Consider the following 21,786-nt stretch of genomic DNA (forward strand, 5'->3'; position numbering starts at 1 on the left):
TAAAAGCTGCCGAGGCAGGGAAGTCCTTTAAAGAAAACCAAAACCTATGGTCGCCCTAGAAAAAAAAAAGGAACGTATTTTGCACTTTTAAGAAAGAAAGAAGCAAGCAAAGCATTTCATGACATGGAAGTAGTAGACTCAAAGTCGCCTCATAATGGCCGCAAATCAGATTTTGCTGTTTGACAGCTGCAGGAACAGGTTCAAAAAGCAGCAAGATGTCTCTTGGAGAATTGCTAAAACAAGACCAATGAGGGGACTGAAAAGGCTGTTGGGAAGCGCTCCCCTTCAAATGTCCATCTGTCAGGCTTCAGGGAACCCGATCCCCCTCCCTCATTCATGGCAGGCTGCCAGTAATGGAAATACAGTCGTACCTTGGTTTTTGGAATGGAATCCGTTCCAGAAGTCTGTTTGACTTTCAAAGCGTGGCTTCTGATTGGCTGCAGGAAGCTCCTGCAGTCAATCAGAAGCCCCGTCGGACGTTCAGCTTCCAAAAATACTTCGCAAACCAGAACATTCACTTCCGGGTTTGCAGCGTTCGGGAGCCAAAACGTTTGAGAACTAAGCTGTTCGAAAACCAAGGTATGACTGTACTACAAGAAGCTCTTACCAAGGTATTCAATATTCTCTAGGATAATGGCGTTGCTCCGAGTAATCTCTCCCCTTCTACTCTCAGTCGCCGGCAGCTCCACACACCCCCCCCACACACCTTTTTCTCTTCGCTTTCTGCTCTCCCACTTTCACTGCCCTCCTGGTCCTAGGAGAAGCAAGGTCTGGAATGCTTTCTAATGATAACGTGTCAGCCGGCTGTTCTGGTTCTGATGCAACCCCTTCCTCCTTACATCATCTATCAGCTTTGTACTTATATCTCAGAGTCATGACCTACAAACCACCATTGTAAATCTATACTGTACTCCTCCACCTTTCCAGTCTTCTGTCCAGTTCTTGACACCATCCCAGTAAATGTTCCCCCAGAAATCCACAGTGCACGACGGTCAATTTGCTGTTTAACACACAATTTATGTAATCCGCACCGACAAGCTATGTGGTGTGGGTCACTGGTGAATACTCTCTCTATTATTATTATTTTGTTACTTTTTACACATAGAAAGTTACATTTGTTACTCAAAAAATTTATATTCGAATTCAACAAAACTAGTGACTTCCCGCTCCCCCGACATCAATGTTTATAACTCAGATTGCATACAATTGCATTTTTAATTTTTTGTTTTAATCTAGTATCATGCTCTCATTTCTTAATATAGTCTACCATTTTCAAATGCTAGTGAACACTTGATTTCTAGACATGCCAGGCTTGTTGGAATATAGCACAAAATGGCTGCCACATGTAATGGGGCACGATGACAAAAAGTGTCCTGTTAATGCTGCTCCATCAATTGGGTGGGAGGGGGGAGACAACCTGCCTTTGCTCACTACTGTGCTCAGTGGGATCTTTGCCCCTCTGTCCAGCAAGGGCAGGCGAGGTGACCAATCTTGGAACTAAGTGAAATAAGGCTCCAAGATCGGAACACGATTGAAAATAAGAGCTGCAAATTCAGTTTCGCAATGGCCAGAACACCAGTGAGGGAGACCAACACCAGTGGTCTGAGGAGAGAATGGTGGCCTAGAGTCCCCAGAGCCAGGAAGAGAAGTCTGGAGGGCTGCATTTCTCTCTCCTCGCCCCCCAAGTCTGCGATTTCCCATCTCCTGTCTACTAAAAGCTTAAGTTGAAATCGGCACAAGGGTCTCTGAAAATACAAGAGAAATGGAGAAGTAGCGTAATGATCTTCATGCATTGCAAGGGATCAATAGACTGCCCTCGATAATCCCTTCCAACTCTGCAATTCTCTGATGTCCTTGTTAGCTTCCCAAAAGCCTGGGAAACTGAATGCCAAGCTGTAGGTTATCCCTAAACTTTTAGCAGGTATTTGAACGGCTGTTCTTAGCGTTTGCAATGCTAGAATAACTAAACACCACCAGGCAGGCTGCTCAATATTGTCTACAGTTGGGAAGCGGGTGGCGCTGTGGTCTAAACGACTGAGCCTCCTGGGCTTGCTGATCGGAAGGTCTGTGGTTTGAATCCCCGCAAGGGAGTGAGCTCCCATTGCTCTGTCCCAGCTCCTGTCAACCTAGCAGTTCGAAAGCACGCCAGTGCAAGTAGATAAATAGGTATCGCTGTGGCGGGAACGTAAACGGCGTTTCTGTGCGCTCTGCTTTCCATCACAGTGTTCCGTTGCTCCAGAAGCAGTTTATTCCTGCTGGCCACATGACCCGGAAAACTGTCTGTGGACAAACGCCAGCTCCCTTGGCCTGAAAGCGAAACGAGCGCCACAACCCAATTGTGGCCTTTGACTGGGTTCCTTTACCTTTTTTTTATTGTCTGCAGTGACTGGCACAGGGTCTCCGGTTTTGCAGCTCTACATCAATATGCCAAATGTGAGCACACACTGTCCTCCCGAGTGGCGAGGTTATCATAAGCCATTAAAACGTAATCTGCAGAAGCGTACATGATGCACTGTGGCTGTATCAAACGTGGCGCCTTTCAACTAGGCAAAAGTGAGAAACCTGTGACATCCAGTAATCAAATAACGCTGCTGTTCCCTTCCACTTTTCCATGAGCTGATGGAAATAATGTCATTTCAAAATATAGGTAGATTTTTCTCTCTCTCTCTCCCTGCCGCTGCCACTCACTCACTCCTGGCTATTTTCTGATGGTCATTTTTTCTCTCCCCCTCTCCTTTTATCATCCTCCAAAGGAAATCGTAATGACTGCACAGAGTTTGAAAATATTTCTATGGCGACAATTTGAGATGCCATGACCATCTCTTCGACCAGGACTGGATTAAAATGGGGCGGGGTGGGGAGAGACAGAGGGGGCGGCAGCGAGGGTGGTTTTGCCTCTGCTGCTGATCACACGTAACCCTGTGTTAGATGGTGGTCATTGCATTTTCATTTTTTACCTCTTTGAAAAGTGATGCTCTGTTGTTGTTGTTGTTGTTGTTGTTGCTGTTGCTGTTGTCCCGCCCATCTGGCTGGGTTGCCCCAGTCACTCTGGGTAGCTTTCAAAACATAATAAAACATAATAAAATGACAAACATAAAAAACTTCCTTATATAGGGCTGCCTTCAGATTGTCTTCTAAAAGTTGGGTAGTTCTTTATCTCCTTTACATCTTCCACAGGGAGGTTGAAGCTTAAAGGTCATAATTGTTGGGGGGAATAACTGGAAGAAGAAGAAGAAGAGTTTGGATTTGATATCCCACTTTATCACTACCCGAAGGAGTCTCAAAGCGGCTAACAATCTCCTTTCCCTTCCTCCCCCACAACAAACACTCCGTGAGGTGAGTGGGGCTGAGAAACTTCGGAGAAGTGTGACTGGCCCAAGGTCACCCAGCAGCTGCATGTGGAGGAGCGGGAAAGCGAACCCGGTTCCCCAGATTACGAGTCCACCGCTCTTAACCACTACACCACACTGGCTCTCACATTACACTTAAGTCTTCTTAAGTATCTTTTATAATTCTGAAGGCTGATGAGGAAACTCCAAGGACCATGTGAATTAATTGTGGGTTGAACTGGAAGAGAATTTGTTCCTATCTGGAGGGGTGAACTGAAACTAATTCCTGGCTCCACTCTTCATACATTCAGCCATTGCCTGAAATGCGTTTTCATTTCAGTTTCTTCCTCCATTTTCTGTCCTTCCTTTGCCACTTGCCCCCAGCTAAGGGGCATGTTTGGAAGCACCAATGCCTTTGGCAGAAAATGCAAACACTTCTGGGCTCTTATCTGCTGCACATGCTAGCTGTGCGGGCAAACTTGGAAGGAGCAACCGGAAAGCAATTTCAAGGGCCATCAACTCCTCCTTGAACAATTTGATTGGCTGAGCGTTACGCAGCAAAAACAAGGCACCCTGCACTCACCTTTATGCTTTTTCAGCTCTGCGCTCTCTAAACTCTATGAACGCAGCAGATTTAAATGATGCAGCCTTGAGGTGTTACAATGGGCTGTGGCTTTAACCAGGCTGGAGTTGGAACGTCACTAAAATAGCAACAACGTGCTCCTCTAGGATTCTAAATCTCCCTGCATGCAGAAAACTGCTGTCTTCACTGTTTGTTATAAAGCCTTTTGTATCTGACAAAGATGATGCAGGGCCTGGTGACCAAATCCTCTAGGGAAAGGTGGAGGAAGTTGGGTTTATTTAGGCTGGAGAAGAGACAATGGAGGGGCCATGTGGCAGCCGTCTTCAGATACATGAAGGACTGTCACATAGAGGATGGAGCAAATTTCTCCTCTGTTGCTCTAGTGCAACCTTTCTCAGCAGTGAGTCCCCAGAGGTTGTTGGCTTACAACTCCCACCACCTTTGGCTAACAGGACTAATGGTCAGGGGTGATGGGAGTTGTAGTCTGACGACATCTGGGGACCCAAGAAGTGTTAGAAACTCAGATATATAAGCTAATCACCAAATGGCACCTTAAACCTCAGTGATAGTTGTCACAAAGGAATGCCTAGACACTCTAATACAGCCTTCACTCACCTGGTACCTGTTGAGATGCAACTCTAATCACCCCGGACCATGCGGAAAGCTGGCTAAGGCATCATCATCATAAACTTTATTGCCATTGCATCATTCACAAAGGGAACAAAAAGAAATGCAACAATTACCATAAAAACACCAGGCACTGCAGATGCAATAAACCACGATCTCCTAAAAATTATTTGTTGCATACAATAGAAAAGCGAGGGGTTCTCAGGTAGAGTGTGCCAGCTTAAATGTCCGAATCACCTTTGCAGTTGACCGCTATTTTATCTAGTTCTTTTCTGCTGATCTTCTTAGCGCTAAGGCAGGTGGGAGTTGTACTTCAAAGCACATGGAAGGTACCCAGCTGGAGAAGACTGCACTAACCACTAGATCATGTTGGTTGATCTGTTTGCTCTAAGGCCACCCTTCTCATCTGCTGCCTGAGGCAGCTGCCCTGCATGCTGCTTAATGCTAAGGTTGGCTCTGTTGGAGAAATAAAGGAATTAATAAACAGGGGTTCCAAATGGCCAGGGAATTCAGGGGGTACAGCTTGTGACATTTCTAGCCGAGCCCTGCACAGAGATGTCACAAAGTGTACCTAGAGCATTCTGTACCCTTTTGACCCCGTTGTTTATGCATGTTCCTCTCTGCACTCATGTGCATCTATAAAATTGCTAAATTAGGACAACACACTGCGCATCTCTGCACCATGAGAAATCTGCTTTGTCTTTCATTTAAGGTGTCACGAGACACCTTTGCTTGTTTCTGCTGGAAGAAACATAACACAGTGACCTTTCTCCAGCGACGCGGTGTGTGAATCAGGTAATCAGGTGCAGGGAATCGAGCGAAATTGTCTTTCTCAGGTTGCTTCAAAGGTGACATAGCAGAAGTTTATAAATTCAGGCATGGCAAGGAGAAAGCAGAGAGAGAGAAGAAGTTGTTCTTCCTCCCTCATAACACTAGAAGTTGGGGGCAGCCAACGAAGACGAATGTTGGAAGATTCAGGACAGATTAAATAAAGCACTGTTTTGGGTTGCAAAGGGATGCGGGTGGCGCTGTGGGTTAAACCACAGAGCCTAGGGCTTGCTGATCAGAAGGTCGGCGGTTCAAATCCCCGTGACGGGGTGAGCTCTCATTGCTCAGTCCCTGCTCCTGCCAACCTAGCAGTTCAAAAGCACGTGCAAGTGCAATTAGATAAATAGGTACCACTCCGGCAGGAAGGTAAACGGTGTTTCCGTGCGCTGCTCTAGTTCGCCAGAAGCAGCTTAGTCATGCTGGCCACATGACCCGGAAGCTGTACGCCGGCTCCCTTGGCCAATAAAGCGAGATGAGCGCTGCAACCCCAGAGTCGGCCACGACTGGACCTAATGGTCAGGGGTCACCTTTACCTTTAAATTACGGTAATACACTAAACTTGAACCTGGCCTGGTAGTGTATAGACAACCAGCACAGATGTTTGAGCAATGGGGTTGTGTGCTGGTGATAATCTGTCCCCATCATTAGTCCATCCACAATGTTTTGCCCCAGCTGAAGCCTCTGGGTCCCTTTACCTTTAGGGTTGCAAGGAACAGTGTGTTGTAGTCACTATAGCAGGCTGTTGTGTGTGCTTGGTTGCCATAAGCCCATGAGAAATAATTTGACAGCTAAATCAGTAGAGCTATCTCAGGGACATGGGTTTGAGCCCCACGCTGGTTGGGAAATGCCTGCAATGCAGGCAGTAGGATGAGATGATTCTTGTGGCCCCTTTTATAATTCTGTTGTTTTTGAACACAGAACATAGGCTGGGTCAGACCGCTGGTCCATCTAGCTCAGTATAGCCTACACTGACTAGCAGTGGCTCTCCGAGATTTCAGACAAGGATTCTTCATTGGAGATGCCAGGAATCGAACCTGTGACCTTCCGCATGCCAAGCAGATCCACCACCACAGAGCTACAGTGCTTCCCCAGATCTGATGATTTCCAGGATGATGTACAAGGATACAGATATGTAATAGATGGTAAATGATAGATGATAGATAGATAGATAGATAGATAGATAGATAGATAGATGATAGATAGATAGATAGATAGATGATAGATAGATAGATAGATAGATAGATAGATAGATAGATAGATAGATAGATGATAGATAGATAGATGATAGATAGATAGATGATAGATAGATAGATAGATAGATAGATAGATAGATGATAGATAGATAGATAGATGATATAGATAGATGATAGATAGATAGATAGATGATAGATAGATAGATAGATGATAGATAGATAGATAGATAGATAGATAGATAGATAGATAGATGATAGATAGATGATAGATAGATAGATAGATAGATAGATAGATAGATAGATAGATAGATGATAGATAGATAGATAGATAGATGATAGATAGATAGATGATAGATAGATGATAGATAGATAGATAGATAGATAACTGAAAAATTGTCTTGTTGTTGTTTAGTTGTTTAGTTGTGTCCGACTCTTCATGACCCCATGGACCAGAGAGCGCCAGGCACTCCTGTCTTCCACTGCCTCCCGCAGTTTGGTCAAACTCATGCTGGTAGCTTCGAGAACACTATCCAACCATCTTGTCCTCTGTCGTCCCCTTCTCCCTGTGCCCTCCATCTTTCCCAACATCAGGGTCTTTTCCAGGGAGTCCTCTCTTCTCATGAGGTGGCCAAAATATTGGAGCCTCAGCTTCAGGATCTGTCCTTCCAGTGAGCACTCAGGGCTGATTTCCTTAAGAATGGAGAGGTTTGATCTTCTTGCAGTCCATGGGACTCTCAAGATTCTCCTCCAACACCATAATTCAAAAGCATTAATTCTTCGGCGATCAGCCTTTTTTATGGTCCAGCTCTCACTTCCATACATCACTACTGGGGAAACCATAGCTTTAACTATACAGACCTTTGTTGGCAAGGTGATGTCTCTGCTTTCTGCAGAGAAAATTGTCTTACCCTGGTGCAAAAATGTAGCTTCAACAGGAGTCAAGCCTCCCTGGGAAGGGCGTTTTAGAGCTATGGCTCCTCCTCCCTTGTACCAACACAATGTGCTTCAGCAACTGGTGGTACCTGGAGAAATACCTCTCGTTTGAAGATCTTAACAGTGCAGGCAGTCTGGCATGGGAGGGGGCAGCCCCATGTGTAATGGATTACAGTAATCCAGCTCTACGGTTATCAGAGCATGGATGACTTCTCTGCCACAGCTGGCTGACCAGGCAAAGTTGGTACAGTGTTACCTTGGGTTACATGGAAATCAGGAAAGAGGTCCTTCGTTCATTCTGCTTAGAGGTGCTTGTGTTGCAAGCCAAAAAGAGGGTCCTAGTCTAGGTTAAAATGCAGTTACAGTGGTAGCTCGGGTTACATACACTTCAGGTTACAGACGCTTCAGGTTACAGACTCCGCTAACCCAGAAATTGTACCTCAGGTTAAGAACTTTGCTTCAGGGTGAGAACAGAAATTGTGCTCTGGAGGCGCAGCGGCAGCAGGAGGCCCCATTAGCTAAAGTGGTGCTTCAGGTTAAGAACAGTTTCAGGTTAAGAACGGACATCCGGAATGAATTAAGTACTTAACCTGAGGTACCACTGGATAGGCATGAAACAAAAGAGGGCAGGTGCTAATTGTGGGCCAGTGGCGTAGCGTGGGGGGTGCAGGGGGGGCCGGCCGCACCTGGTGCAACATCTGGGGGTTAGGGGGTGCAAATCCACGGGTTAGGGGGCGCAAATTACTTGCTTTGCCCCGGGTGCTGACAACCCACGCTACGCCACTGTTGTGGGCGCACATTTTTTAAGAGGCAGCCCTGGAATCATCCCATTCCCTGCTGCTTTAGTAATTCACAAGTACATGGGTCCACGAATGATGTAAAATAGCAGTGCTGTGTCTCACCCTGTGCCGTCGCAAGCCGCTTCTGCGAATGTCTCTGTCTCCCGATGCTCTCTCTCTCCCCCCCCCCAACACTCCCCTCTTTTCTGTTTCGAAATCCCTACAGCACGCAGTTGCCAAATGGCAACTTCTCTGCTCTTGACAACATCTCCATTAGTGACCCTGTCTTTTTCGAGTCACAAATATTGCTTAGCACTTGATACAAACACCTATACTTTCCTTTCTCATTGGCACACACAACAACTCTCATCGGTTTTGGCGCAGAGAATTTATTTCTCCTTATTATTTCTCCAAACCATTCTCTTTCAGAAAGGGCTCAGGGCTGCTGGAGGCGCCCCCTCTCTTTTAACTGCGTTGCGTTGTGTGCGAGTGCTTTTTTAAATGCTAGTTTTGACGCGCACTGCGTTTCATCGAATGCTATCTCTCTGTCCCTGGGTTACAACCGAAGATGAGCCGTGCTGGATCAGACCAAAAGACCCAGCTAGCCTTGCATCCTGTTCTCACGGTGGCCAGTCTGGTATAGATTCGTCTAACACCTCCCACCCCCCTTTCTCTAATCTACTTTTGCTACCCGCATTGGCTCCTCTGGAGTAAAGACAGAGCGGAAACGGAATAAATGAATGAACCAACATTGGGGAACCCTCAGAACACCGACGGACGACAGGGCACATTCAGGGCACACACGCCCCCTTTCGGACCAGAATCGCCGTTCACACGTTACGTTCAACGGCCGCGGCGACGCGCGTCCACAAACAAACGCTCGCCCCGCGCGAATGCCCGAGAGCGCGCGCCCACCTCTCGCCCCGACGCGGCGGCGGCGTGTTCCTCGTGACGTGTGAACGCGCTTCTCCGCCAATACCCCACGCCCCCTTTCCCTCATCCATTCATTCATTTCTTCCCGCGCCTCATTCCCCTACCGGCTCGTCGTCTCGGCGCGCAGCACGCGGCACCCACCGCTTCCTTCGCCAGAGCCGTCGGGGCGGAGGCCGGGGATCCGGAGATCCTTTCGCCGGGGCAGGAGCGGGTTGGCCGGCAGAGTCGCCGGCTCCGGCGAGGGCGGAGAGGGGTTCGCTTCGCGCTGCTTCTCCTGGGAGTGGAGACGCGTCGAGGGCGCGCCGGGCGCCCTTGCTCATCGCCGCTCGGAGGCTGGGGAACAGGAGGGATCGATTCCGCCCTCGATCCTGCCGCCGGGAGCTGCCTGGATCTCGCCTTTCTTGCAAGCCCGACCCTTCTTTCCCAGCTTGGAGGCGCTCTGCACATGCTCAGAGGGAGACTCGCCTGCCCAAGGGTTTTTCTGCAAGGAGGTGCAAGGAGCACGCCGGAAGAAGCGGCTGGGATAAAGAAGGAAGGGGCTGCGTAGTTCAGGGGTTTGCATGCAGAAGAAGGTCCTGAGTTCGAGTCCTGACATCTCCAGGTAGGGCTGTTTGCGTGGAGGACTGCTGCCGGTCAGTGTAGACAGCACTGGCCTAGGGAGACCAAATGGGCTGCCTCTGTGTGTTCCTAATAACTAGAGCGGTTAAAAGGGGGAGGGAGCTTTCTTCCTTTAAAAAAATATTCAGGTTAGTGGTCATTTCGGTAACTTGCACGCTAGGATTCATGGTGAGAAGGGGGCATTCTTTAGCCTGTAATGTGCCCTGCTATTTTGAATGGTCTCACAGTGTCTGATGATAAGAGTGCATTACCTTGCTTCAAAATGAGGTGCACCTGCTGCGCTGGGGGGCAACCTCCTTCAGCTTTGGGATTCCCAAGCCATTGCCCATTGGGAGGCTGTTGCTTAGAGGTGGAATAGAAAGGATCCTGAAAGGATCGATTTGCCTACTGCTTCTTAACTGGCACTGCTGATCTGGCTGGGCTGGAGGCTTAAAAAGTGGCAAACAGGTTGTCCTGTGATTCCCCAAATCAACGCCTGCTTAGAAGTTGCTATGGGGTTTTCAAGCCACTTGATTCCCACGTTGGGCTAGAATAAGGATCCCTTCTGACTGCGCTTCTTTACAGGACACGTAATCTAACTGTACCTGTTGCTCAAATGATTTTGTACATGTGGCCCCACTGTGCCCAGGTGTCAAAAGAGTGGCAGAGTCATGGCTTTTCGGTGCATGACTTGCGCCTTGCATGGTTTACACCTCGCCTTTCTTCCTTCAAGGAAACCAGGTTGGCAGACGACAGGACTAAACTCTGCAACAAGGGTAGGATAGGGCGAGAGAAGAAGAAGGATGCAACCGAAGCCAGCCAGGGATTTGAACTCTCTCGTATCTGTGCTTTTGACCCAGTGCTCTAGCCACTACACTGGCTCTTGAACGCCCATGGAAAACCGGCAATTAGATTTCTTCAGTGGCTTGCCTTCTTCTGCAGCAAGTAGTGAGGCTTGAATGCCAGAGCTGTGCTCTGGGTTGCGTTGGTAGATGGTCCCATCAAAACAGGACTTTGGGGCAGTTGCCAGGGACCCCACTCAGCAAAATGAGCCGGAGGGTCTCTAAATGCAGCTGGGCTAGCTGACTGCATTTTGAATTAAGTCAAATAATACATCAAAAGACCATTAGTCTTAAACTTCCGTAGCCCGTGCTCTAAAAGAGACAGAGATTCCCTAAATGGACGGATGACATTGCCTGCTGGGAAGAAGATGAACTTCTGTTTCCCCAGAGCTTCGATTTTGCAGCCCAGTTCACACACGGACCTTGTTGTTGTTGTTGTTGTTTTTATGAAAGTGCAGTTTCTACATACAGTCATACCTCGGGTTACAGATGCTTTGGGTTGCGTTTTTTTGGGTTACGGACATGTCAAAACCTGGAAGTTCTGGAACGGGTTACTTCCAGGTTTCAGCAGTCACGCATGCACAGAAGCACTAAATTGCGCTTTGCGCATGCGCAGAAGTGTCAAATTGCTACCCACATGTCTGCAAACGCGGCGCTGCAGGTTGTGAATGCTGTGGGTTGCGTGCCTCCCGCACGGATCATGCTCACAACCCAAGCGTCCACTGTATTTAGAGAAAGGCATAGAAACAAAGTGTATACTTATCGCTTGATTACTGAAGCATCCATTCTGTGATGGCTTTTGCATGTGAATGGACCACCTCAGGCAGAAAGGTCGTGCTGTGCTCATCCTGTCTTGTCCTTATTATGACCACCAATTCTTTCCAAAGGAGTCCATTCTCACTTTCACACAATAGCCATCACCAAGTGTAGAGCAATCAAGTGAATTAAGGCACATGTGATTATAATTAATTCTGACTTTGTCTACCTATCAGGAATTGGGGGCGACTGCTATTCCACATGAGTTGGTTTATCAGTTGTGTGGCCTCAATGGAAAGGCACCCAAAGTTTGGAATTTAGCTTTTATCTCAGATTCAGGCTCTCTTCTGACTCCCATACCCCTGCTCCCACACACCTTACTCGTCTGGTTTAGGTTGTTATAGAGGTCTTTGTAGGTCATCTAGTCTAACGCTCTAGAAACCAGAGCTTAGAGCATCACCAATGGACAGCTGTCTAGCCTCTGCTCAAAGATCTCAAGCAAGGAAAAGCCCAACCAGCACACCTGGCGATGGCTTCCTTTGCTGAATTCCATCACAAAGCTTCAACTAGCACCTTTCCTCCTGGGACTTAAGCCCTTAGATCAGGGGTCAGCAAACGTGTTTGGTGGGGGGCCGGTCCACTGTCCCTCAGACCTTGTGGGGGGCCGGACTATATTTTGAAAAATAATTATGAATGAATTCCTATGCCCCACAAATAACCCAGAGAAACATTTTAAATAAAAGGACACATTCTACTCATGTAAAAACACACTGATTCCCGGACTGTCCGCAGGCTGGATTTAGAAGGCGATTGGGCCGGATCTGGCCCCCAGGCCTTAGTTTGTCTACCCATGCCTTAGATCCAGGCCTCCTCCTAACCAGCTTATTGGTTTGTTTCCATACAGCACCTCCCGCGCCATTTGTTGCTGCCGCCACCACGATTGCCTTGTCTCGCTTCGGGCATGAGCAGTAGCTGACGTAGCCTTTTCAGACTGCCCCAGCCCAGCCCGTGCCCCGGCGAGAGCCCCTGGGGATGTACAACGAGAGCAGCCTGCAGGTTGCGATGGATTACGTCGGCGACAACGACACGTTGCCCGAGTACCCTCTGCACCTCTTCCCCGCGCCTCTCCTCACCGGCGTCACCGTCACCTGCGTGCTCCTCTTTGTGGTCGGGATCCTGGGCAACGTGATGACGATGCTGGTGGTCTCGAGGTTCCGGGACATGCGGACCACCACCAACCTGTATCTGTCGAGCATGGCTTTCTCGGACCTCCTGATCTTTCTCTGCATGCCCCTGGACCTCTTCCGCCTCTGGCAGTACCGGCCCTGGAACCTCGGCGACCTCCTGTGCAAGCTCTTCCAGTTTGTCAGCGAGAGCTGCACGTACTCCACCATCCTCAACATCACGGCTCTGAGCGTGGAGAGGTATCTGGCCGTCTGCTTCCCACTCTGGGCCAAGGTGGTCGTCACCAAGGGCAAAGTCAAGCTGGTCATCCTGGTGCTGTGGGCCGTATCCTTCGCCAGCGCCGGGCCCATCTTCGTCTTGGTCGGGGTTGAGCACGAGAACGGGACCAACCCGTCAGACACCAACGAGTGCCGGGCCACGGAGTACGCCATCCAGTCGGGGCTGCTGACCATCATGGTGTGGACCTCGAGCGTCTTCTTCTTCCTGCCCGTGTTCTGCCTGACCGTCCTCTACAGCCTCATCGTGAGGAAGCTCTGGAGGAGGAAGAAGAAGGACATCGGGCCCAAGACATCCATCCGGGACAAGTACAACCGCCAGACGGTGAAAATGCTAGGTAAGGGTATCTTGGTTCCGTTTCTGACATGGTGCGTCCCTGTAGACCAGAGTTGGCCAGACTTGAGTCTCCAGCTAGGACTATGATTCCCATCACCCCTGGTCCTGCTAGCTAGGGATGATGGGAGTTGTAGTCCTAGCTGGAGACCCAAGTTTGGGAAACCCTGCTGCTATAGACCCGAGATGTGAAATTTTGGACCAGCTATAAGGGGTGATATCTAGTGTCAGTCACACTCACGGTAACTTAAGTCCGTTGATTTCACTGGGGCCACATTCATGCTGCACATTTAAAGCACTGTGATCCCACTTTACACAGTCAAAGGGTTTTTTTGGGTGGGGGGATATAGTTTGTTCAGGGTGCTGAGAGTTGTTGGAGACCCCTGTTTCCCTCCCAGAGCTACAATTCCCAGAGTGGTTTAACAATCAATACCTCTTCCCCGGGAACTCTGGGAACTGTAGTTCTGCAGGGAATAGGGGGTCTCCTAACAACTCTCAGCACCCTTAGCAAACTACAGTTCCCAGAATTCTTTGCGAGACAGCCATGACTTTTTAAAGTGGTATCATAGCACTTTGAACAGATGGTGCGAAAGTAGCTTCCGTCTACTCTGAGTATGACATAGTTGGAATTATTGTGTTTATATTTTAATTGCCTTCCACATGCATCTCGAGGCAATGTTTAGAATGCAGCTAAAGCAGCTAAAACACTTTAAGACAACGTAGAAAATAGTGGCAGATTTTTGTTTTTTTAATGAAAAATCCATTAGACACCCATGGCAAAGACTCGCTCATCCAGCTGGGCAGGCTTGTCAGAACAAAAAACATCTTCAATGGTTTCTGGAAAGTGCAAATAGCAGGCATCTGTCATACTGCAAAAGAAACAAGGTTCTGCAGAACAGGGGCAGCAACACTAAAAGCCCTGCTCTGGGTTGCATGAACACATGTAAAAGGGCTGATTGGGAAGACATCTTTGGCACCCCTTCCGTGCATTCAAGGGGTAGAGTTTGCACAGAACCAGCACATGCATAACTGAGCACACATAGGCTCCTGTGTGCATGGTCTGGTCCCTTGGAAAATGGAGCCTTACCGATTTCCCATGCAGGAGCCTCCATGTGCACACATGTTCAGGTGTGTGCTTGCAGGCTCAGTGCAAATGGCGTAGAATGCATGGATCAGCTCCCCCTGTACGTCAATTTGTACTCAAATGGAGGAGCAAAACTAGGACTGAAGCTCCTGAGTGTATGAAAATGCTATTATTAATTATGATAATAGCCTCTGAGCCTCTGCAGTGTATATTTCTCTCACTACTCCCATACTTCACTACAAGTATGTGAAAGGATCCCTACTGGATTCTGATCAATGGTCTATCAGTTTCACAACTGGATGCTTCAGGGAAGTCCAGAAGCGACACATGTGGGCAATGCCAGTGGCGTCGTGGTGAAATTCAAAGCGCATGGCATCCCACAGCATGTAAAGCAAGCAGCAGTAGCCAGTGTGGAATCCAGATATTTGCTGGACTCCAACTCCCAGCAGCCCCAGCAGCCATGGCCAATGGCGAGAGAAGATGGGAGTTGTAGTCCAAGAATATCTGGAGCCATGCTGGACACCTCAGTTGCATTGGCTAGATGGTTGGACTTGAAGAACAAAGGAAGCTATAATATACCAAGTCAGACCATTGGGCCGTCTACACTGACTGACACCAGCTCTCTGAGGGTTTAGACAGGAAGTCCCTCCCATCTCTACCTGGAGATGCTGGGTCTTGAACCTTGGACCTTCCATTGCAAAGCAGATGCCCCAGCACTGGGCTGCAGCACCAATGTCTACTTTGCTAGTGAAGACCTGGGTGTGCATCCCTGATCAGTCGTGGGGTTCTCTGGGTGCCGTGAGCCTGTCACTGTGTGAGCTGAGCCTCCCTCGGATCACGTGCCAGGACAGGCGCAAGCTTACACTGCAGGCACATACTGCTCCAACAGATTAGAGATTCCTCCTCCATCGCAGCACTGGCAATGGCCCGTCCATGCTATGCTTTTCCCGCAACTGGCATTCAGTGGGATCAATGTGTCTTCAGGAGACGGCAGAGTGCCAATACTGATGGGACCAAGTAAGAAGGTCCATACGACTTCCTTTCCTGAAAATCTTTCCTTCCTTCCTTCCTTCCTTCCTTCCGAAGTTAACCACTGGACAGTTCTTATTTGTAGTTTTTACTTCACCTTGGTGTTCAGGGTTATTCTCGGAACCATTTTTATGGCCCAGGTGGCCTCTGTGGCAAGGACTGACAACAACAACAACATTTATACCCCGCCCAGCCGGCTGGGCTTCCCCAGAATATTAAAAACACGATAAAACATCAAACATTACAAACTTCCCTAAACAGGGCTGCCTTCAGTTGTTTATTTCCTTGACATCTGATGGGAGGGTGTTCTACAGGGCAGGTGCCACTACCAAGAAGGCCCTGTGCTTGGTTTCCTGTAACCTCACTTCTCTCAGGGAGGGAACCGCCAGAAGGCACTTGGAGCTGGACCTCAGTGTCTGGGCAGAGACGCTCCAGTGTCTGGGGGTGGAGACGCTCCTTCAGGTATACTGGACCGAGGCCGTTTAGGGCTTTAAAGATCAGCATCAACACTTTGAATTGTGCTCGGAAACATACTGGGAGCCAATGTAGGTCTTTCAGGACCGGTGGTATATGGTTTTGGCGGCCACTCCCAGTCACCAGTCACCTATCATCAGCTTCGGCTGGTTAAGTCGACTACACCTTTTATTATTTAGTTATTGCATTCATATCGCAATTTCCTCCAAGGAGCTCAAGGTGGTGTTCATGGTTTTCCCCCCACAACAACCCTGTGAGGTAGGTTAGGTAGAGAAGCAGTGACTGGTCCAAGATCACTTAGTGTATTTCATAACCTAGTGGGAATATGAACCCTGGTCTGGTCCAGAAGGCTCTTCCTGTGTCCTTCTGCTCTCTTAGGTTATTGTAATGCATGCATTATCAATTAAATGCCTGGCATGTGGCCCCTTTATGAGAAACGTTCATGACCCTGGAGGCCAGCTCCTAGAGAGAGCTATCTCGGGTGCCTAGCTGGCGAAGTCTATTTCTACAGGCTCCCAGGCTTCATCAAGAACCGAGTCTGTTAAACCATTAACTCGGTTTGTAGTGGATTTCTACTTGAACAGCTGAGGATAGAACAGTTATGAGGACAGAAAGATCTGACTCAGCTTCACATGCCTGATGCACTTATGCATAGAAATTCACTAATGAATGCACACAGAGATCCCCTGAAAGGCCACATATAAATATTTTAAATAAACGTAATACAAAGAACTCTGGATCCAGGCACCCGTCACCAACACAGAAACTACTTATACCAAACTTTATCAATAAGTGTTTATGTTAGGGATATATTTGTGTGGGACTTCTCGTAATAAAATGCACCCTCTCCAATATTGCCTCCTTTTTTTCTGTTCTAAACAAAAACACCCCGAACGTGTAAAGTTACTATTAAAAGTGCTAAATATACATGGCCCTTACCGAATTCGGTCACCTCAGGCAACTGTCATTACAGAATTCATTCCACAAAGTGTTGTTTTTAAACTGCGTAATCCTAGGCATATCTAATCAGATCTAACCGGCGTTAGAAACTGAGATATGAAAGCTAGGAGCTGAATGGCACCTTAAACCTAGATTATGGGCGCAACAGTGGAATGTCTGGGCGCACTTTTTTTTTATAACAAGAATGCAAAGCTGAGAATGAATGAACTGCAGGTAAAATATTACGTTCATTTTTCACCTGGTCTAGTCCTTCCCCTGCCCACCCCCTAATATTATTAAGAGGGTCTCTTCTCCAGTCTTCAGAGAGTAGCTGGAAATTGGGTCCTCCTTTCCTTCCACTCTGCAGCTTTAATCTGAAATCTTAGGTGCAGTACTGTGCCTAGAGCTCAGAAACTAGGCGCACTAACGAAATCCCCTGTCGCAAAATGCGCCTAGAACAATGGGAGTTTCAAACACCATTGAGTTCACTGAGGCTTTACTCCCAGGGAAGTGTTAGAGGCTGGCAGTCTAGAAAAAAGCAGAATAATCACTGGAGTCGTGCCTGCACACTTGGCAGAGTCATTTGATTCTGCATAGAGGAAATTAAACTGACACTGGCGATGCAAAGGAAGATTTCTTTTATAATTTCATTTTTATCAATGTCTGCTACTTGCCATAAATTACTACAGAGTGCCCTATGTTTGTTCTGTTAAATTAAATCTGGGCAAGTAGGGCTGTAACCCTAGACACATTTCTCTGGAACTGTGAGTAAGCCCCACTGAGCTGCAAGGGATTTACTTCTGAGTAGACATGCAGAGGTTTGCACTGTGGAAAAGCTGTTTGATTTATCATCATAAGAACTGGGCAGAGGGGTCTTCAGGATTGCAAGGAGATGACCGCATGTTTCCGTGTGTAAGACTAGCTTTTTAAAAAAGCTAAAAAATAATGTTAAAAAGGGAGGGGTAGTCTTATAAATGGGGGCAATCTCCCCCCATTTTCTTAATTTTGAGTCCCCCTTATACACAAAAATACAGTAAATACCTTTGATGGAGGAGAGGTTTGCGTGTTATGTTTTGACTCTGGGGCTTAAAAGAAAATCTGGACGGAACCCATTTCTCTGTCCAAGGTCTTAGTGCTGTTCCTAGTCATTTCTTAGCTATAGAGAATTGAACATTGAAGAGAGAAATGAATATACGGCAGAATATTTTGCATGCAATTTAGGTAACATAATCCAAAGCTCCTCCATTAACTTTGGCTCCAATTAACAGCATGTGGATGAACCCAGGTGTCCATCTGGCTGTGTTTAGAAGGTCTTATTTGCAGGGAAGTGTGCATCGGATTGCAGTCCAAACCTTACTTTATGGCAGGGAACCTGTGGTCCCCCAGATGTTGTGGGACTAGAACAGCCATCCACCCCTAGCCAGGAGAGCCTGTAGCTGCAGTCCTGAAATCTGGACCGCCATAGCTTCCTCACCCCTGTGTAGGGTTTATTTCTATACTACTAAGTCATGTAAAGGTAAAGGGACCCCTGACCATTAGGTTCAGTCACGGACGACTCTGGGGATGCAGCGCTCATCTCGTTTTACTGGCCAAGGGAGCTGGCATACAACTTCCGGGTCATGTGGCCAGCATGACTAAGCCACTTCTGGCGAACCAGAGCAGCACATGGAAATGCTGTTTACCTTCCTGCTGGAACGGTACCTATTTATCTACTTGCACTTTGACGTGCTTTCGAACTGCTAGGTTGGCAGGAGCTGGGATTGAGCAACAGGAGCTCACCCCATCATGGGGATTCGAACCGCCGACCTTCTGATCGGCAAGCCCTAGGCTCTGTGGTTTAACCCACAGCGCCACCTGCGTCCCTTACTAAGTCATATGGATGCCATCTAAGTTATGTAAAGCAAATATAAGACGCAAGGAAAATACAGAAACAGGGAACCACATCCTAAAGAGCAGGTCAAACACATTCAAAGGGCCTTTTGGAGCAAGAAAACCTTCAAAATGGAGATGGGGCAAAGTTTTTTCCAGCACAAAGCTCCTTGATACAGGATTTCATTCTGAAAAACGTTGCACAGCTTTCACGTGAGCCCTGAGAGCAGAACTCCCTGTGATGTTAAGTGCATCTTTGCATCTAGCAAGCAGAAGAACTGAGCTGCAGATTGCAAAAAACAGCTGTGGGAGGAGGATCAGGGATTGAGGTAGAGCAGGTGTGGAGAAAGAGTGTGGGGGGGTTAACCCTTCCCTCTCCTGCTGTGGTCGTGAGGAAACTCCCACTGCAGACGCCAGCACTTTGGTTGAGAAGAAATCCTTCATGGGTGCTAAGGAGAGATTCCCTTCTAAAGCTTCACTTCAGCTTACTGAGGGATTTTTCTCAGCAGGGCAGGGTGTGCATGGAATAGACTTCCCCCCTTCACTCCTGTTCTGCTCTCATCATTTTCAACCCCCTCCAGTTGATGATTATAAAATATACAGTACTTCTATAAGTATATTTATCACAATAATAACTTATTGTTACTATGGTGTTTTTCTGGGTTTTTAATATTTATATTTTTATTATAGTGATTTCAAGTAAAGTAAAAGAAATAAAGTGATAAAGGGGAAAAAAGAAGGAAAAGTGAGAGGGAGAAAAACAACAAAGAGGGGAAAAAGCAAAAAAAAAAAAGGCAATGTATGAGAATCCCATACATTTCTGTATAAATTGGCATAGTATTATTGTCCTAGTGCTTATGTAACCGTTAATAGCCTACCACATTTTGTATAAACCCATTCATCCCAAATGTTATCGTATTTATCCATACTTTGACGTGCTTTCGAACTGCTAGCTTGGCAGGAGCAGGGACCAAGCAACAGGAGCTTACCCCATAGTGGGGATTCGAACCACCGACCTTCTGATCAATAAATCCTAGGCTCTGTGGTTTAACCCACAGCACCACCCAGGTCCCAATTCTAAGGGAAAGGAAGGGTTAAATAGTGATTCTGCAAAAACAAGAACGGCCCTTAGGAGTTGGCTCTTTTGGAGGAAAGTGGGTGAGGCAAACCTCAGGAGAAAGGGGTTAGTCTTACACATCTGGGTCACATTGCCAGGTGGAGATGCTGAGGACGACGTGATACAAAAAGGGGTTAAAGAGACAGACAAAACTCCAGCCAGGGATTCTACAATCACACATTTAGGCTTTTTTGAGACTCCTTAGGGTAGTGATCAGCAGGGTGAAAGGAGAAAGTCTGGCAAATAATATGGTATCTCCATTTCTCCCTAACGTCTTCTCTCTTTTTCTTCTTCCTCCTCTTCCAGCGGTGGTGGTCTTTGCTTTCATCCTTTGCTGGTTGCCTTTCCACCTCGGACGTTACCTGTTTTCCAAATCCTTTGAGGACGGATCCTTGGAAATAGCCGTCGTCAGCCAATATTGCAACTTGGTGTCTTTTGTCCTCTTCTACCTAAGTGCCGCCATCAACCCAATCCTGTACAACATCATGTCCAAGAAATACCGGAAGGCGGCTTACAGGCTCTTCGGCATCAAGACACACAGGAAGAAAAGGCTGTCGGGGCTGAAGGAGGGAGGGACTCGAGTGTGGGCAGAGTCCAGTGTTAGACAAACATGACGCCGCCGACTGGACCTAGCCGTCACCTAAAGCCACAATAGAAGGGGAAATATATTCAGGTTAAAGGAGCTCCCAGGTAGACCATCTGCTTTGCATGTAGAAGGTCCCAAATTCAACCCCCTTTATCTCCAGGTAGGGTTGGGAATGTTTCTAGTCTGGAACCCTGGAGAGCTGCTGCCAGTCAGTGTAGACTATATGGAGCTACATGGAACCGATGACCTGGCTCAGTAGAAGGCAGTTTCCAATGTCCTTATCTGCAGAGCTTTCTGTGGAGTGGAGAGTGCATTATGAAATAAGTTTTGTGCATAATAAACAGCAGAGAGACAAAATCCCTACCTTTTCTGTCATTTTCAGTGATTCTCTGTCACTGGGAAGAAAGGTGGTTCGCCATGCAGGACATGAGCTAACAGGGCTGTGTTTTACTGGTAATCAGCTCAGGGTGGGGCAAGCGGCAGGAGCTGGTCAGAGCCAGGATGAGGTGTGGTGCTACAGAGAGCCCAGAAAGGGCAACAAAGGAAATTCTAGAGTGATGATGCACAGAGCTCATTTCCTGTTCCCATTTCAAAGATCCCATGAAGATGTCAGGGCCGTGCCCAAGGTAGAGAGAGGGACTCTCTTATTCTGCATCTCTTTCAAACGAAACCTATTGATCGTCACTCCACCGATCTGCCAAATGGCAGTGGATGCGCACATGTAACCGGCCAAAGAACAGGGAACATGAACGCAGAATTCTGTGTCTCTGGGGCACCTCCAGAGCTTGGCATGAGTTCGTTTGGATTCACCGAATTTGTTCAAGAATCTCCGAACTGCACCTGAAAGCAAGCTCCCATAATTGCTGAGTGAACCAACCATGAATTAAGAACTTTGAACAATTTCTAGCTCATCTTCAAGCCCATCCTCTTACATGTGTTGTTGTTTTTTACTCTCTAAATTCCCTGGGCGTTGAAAGATCGCAATTGTTGTGGGGACTTGATTAAACCATTCGCATTCTACTTTGTGTTCTGATGCTTTTGCAGCCGCCTTAAGTATGTTTTATGCATCATCACAGTAGCTTGTAGCATTCTGAATGCTGAAAGTGTTTTTTGTTGTTGTTGAGGATCGTTTGGGTGAACATCAATCGAGCTGTGAACTAAGCTAGTTCATTTTGTAAATGGACGAACCTGAACTGGAATCCCTTTTTGGACATGTTGAAGCTGAACCAGAACTCATTTCTTTTTGAAGTTAGCTTTCCAGGCTCTGGAAACAGAGATATGTGTGGACCTAGATGTTCGCTGAGTGTTGTGGATTGAGGGGGATGCAATATGGATTCTTACAGGTGAGTGGGGCACCTGTGAGAGTGGGTGAGTGAATGTGATCTTGCCAAGAGTTGATAAGCATAGGATATCCACGATTTAGCAGTAGGAAGTAAACATTAAAGTCCCAGGACAGCCCTGAGGTCACTGACAGATCCAAAAAGTGTATCCATT

General features: G+C 47.5%; 1 protein-coding gene and 1 long non-coding RNA gene across 2 annotated transcripts in view; one reads left to right on the forward strand and one right to left on the reverse strand.

Annotated features, from left to right (window-relative positions):
• LOC309370038 overlaps nucleotides 1-21,786 on the reverse strand; it is a 349,876-nt gene that overhangs the window by 9,763 nt on the left and 318,327 nt on the right. The window lies entirely within an intron of this gene.
• GHSR (growth hormone secretagogue receptor) lies at nucleotides 12,463-21,312 on the forward strand (the record flags this gene model as incomplete). The annotated part of the gene is made up of 2 exons (XM_081911332.1): nucleotides 12,463-13,198; nucleotides 20,013-21,312. 2 exons carry the CDS (start codon nucleotides 12,463-12,465, stop codon nucleotides 20,318-20,320), a joined length of 1,044 nt encoding a protein of 347 aa, XP_081767458.1. The 3' UTR covers nucleotides 20,321-21,312.

The sequence above is a fragment of the Podarcis melisellensis genome (genome assembly GCF_964234715.1).
Source record: "Podarcis melisellensis genome assembly, chromosome: 5".
Classification (NCBI taxonomy): Eukaryota; Metazoa; Chordata; class Lepidosauria; order Squamata; family Lacertidae; genus Podarcis; species Podarcis melisellensis.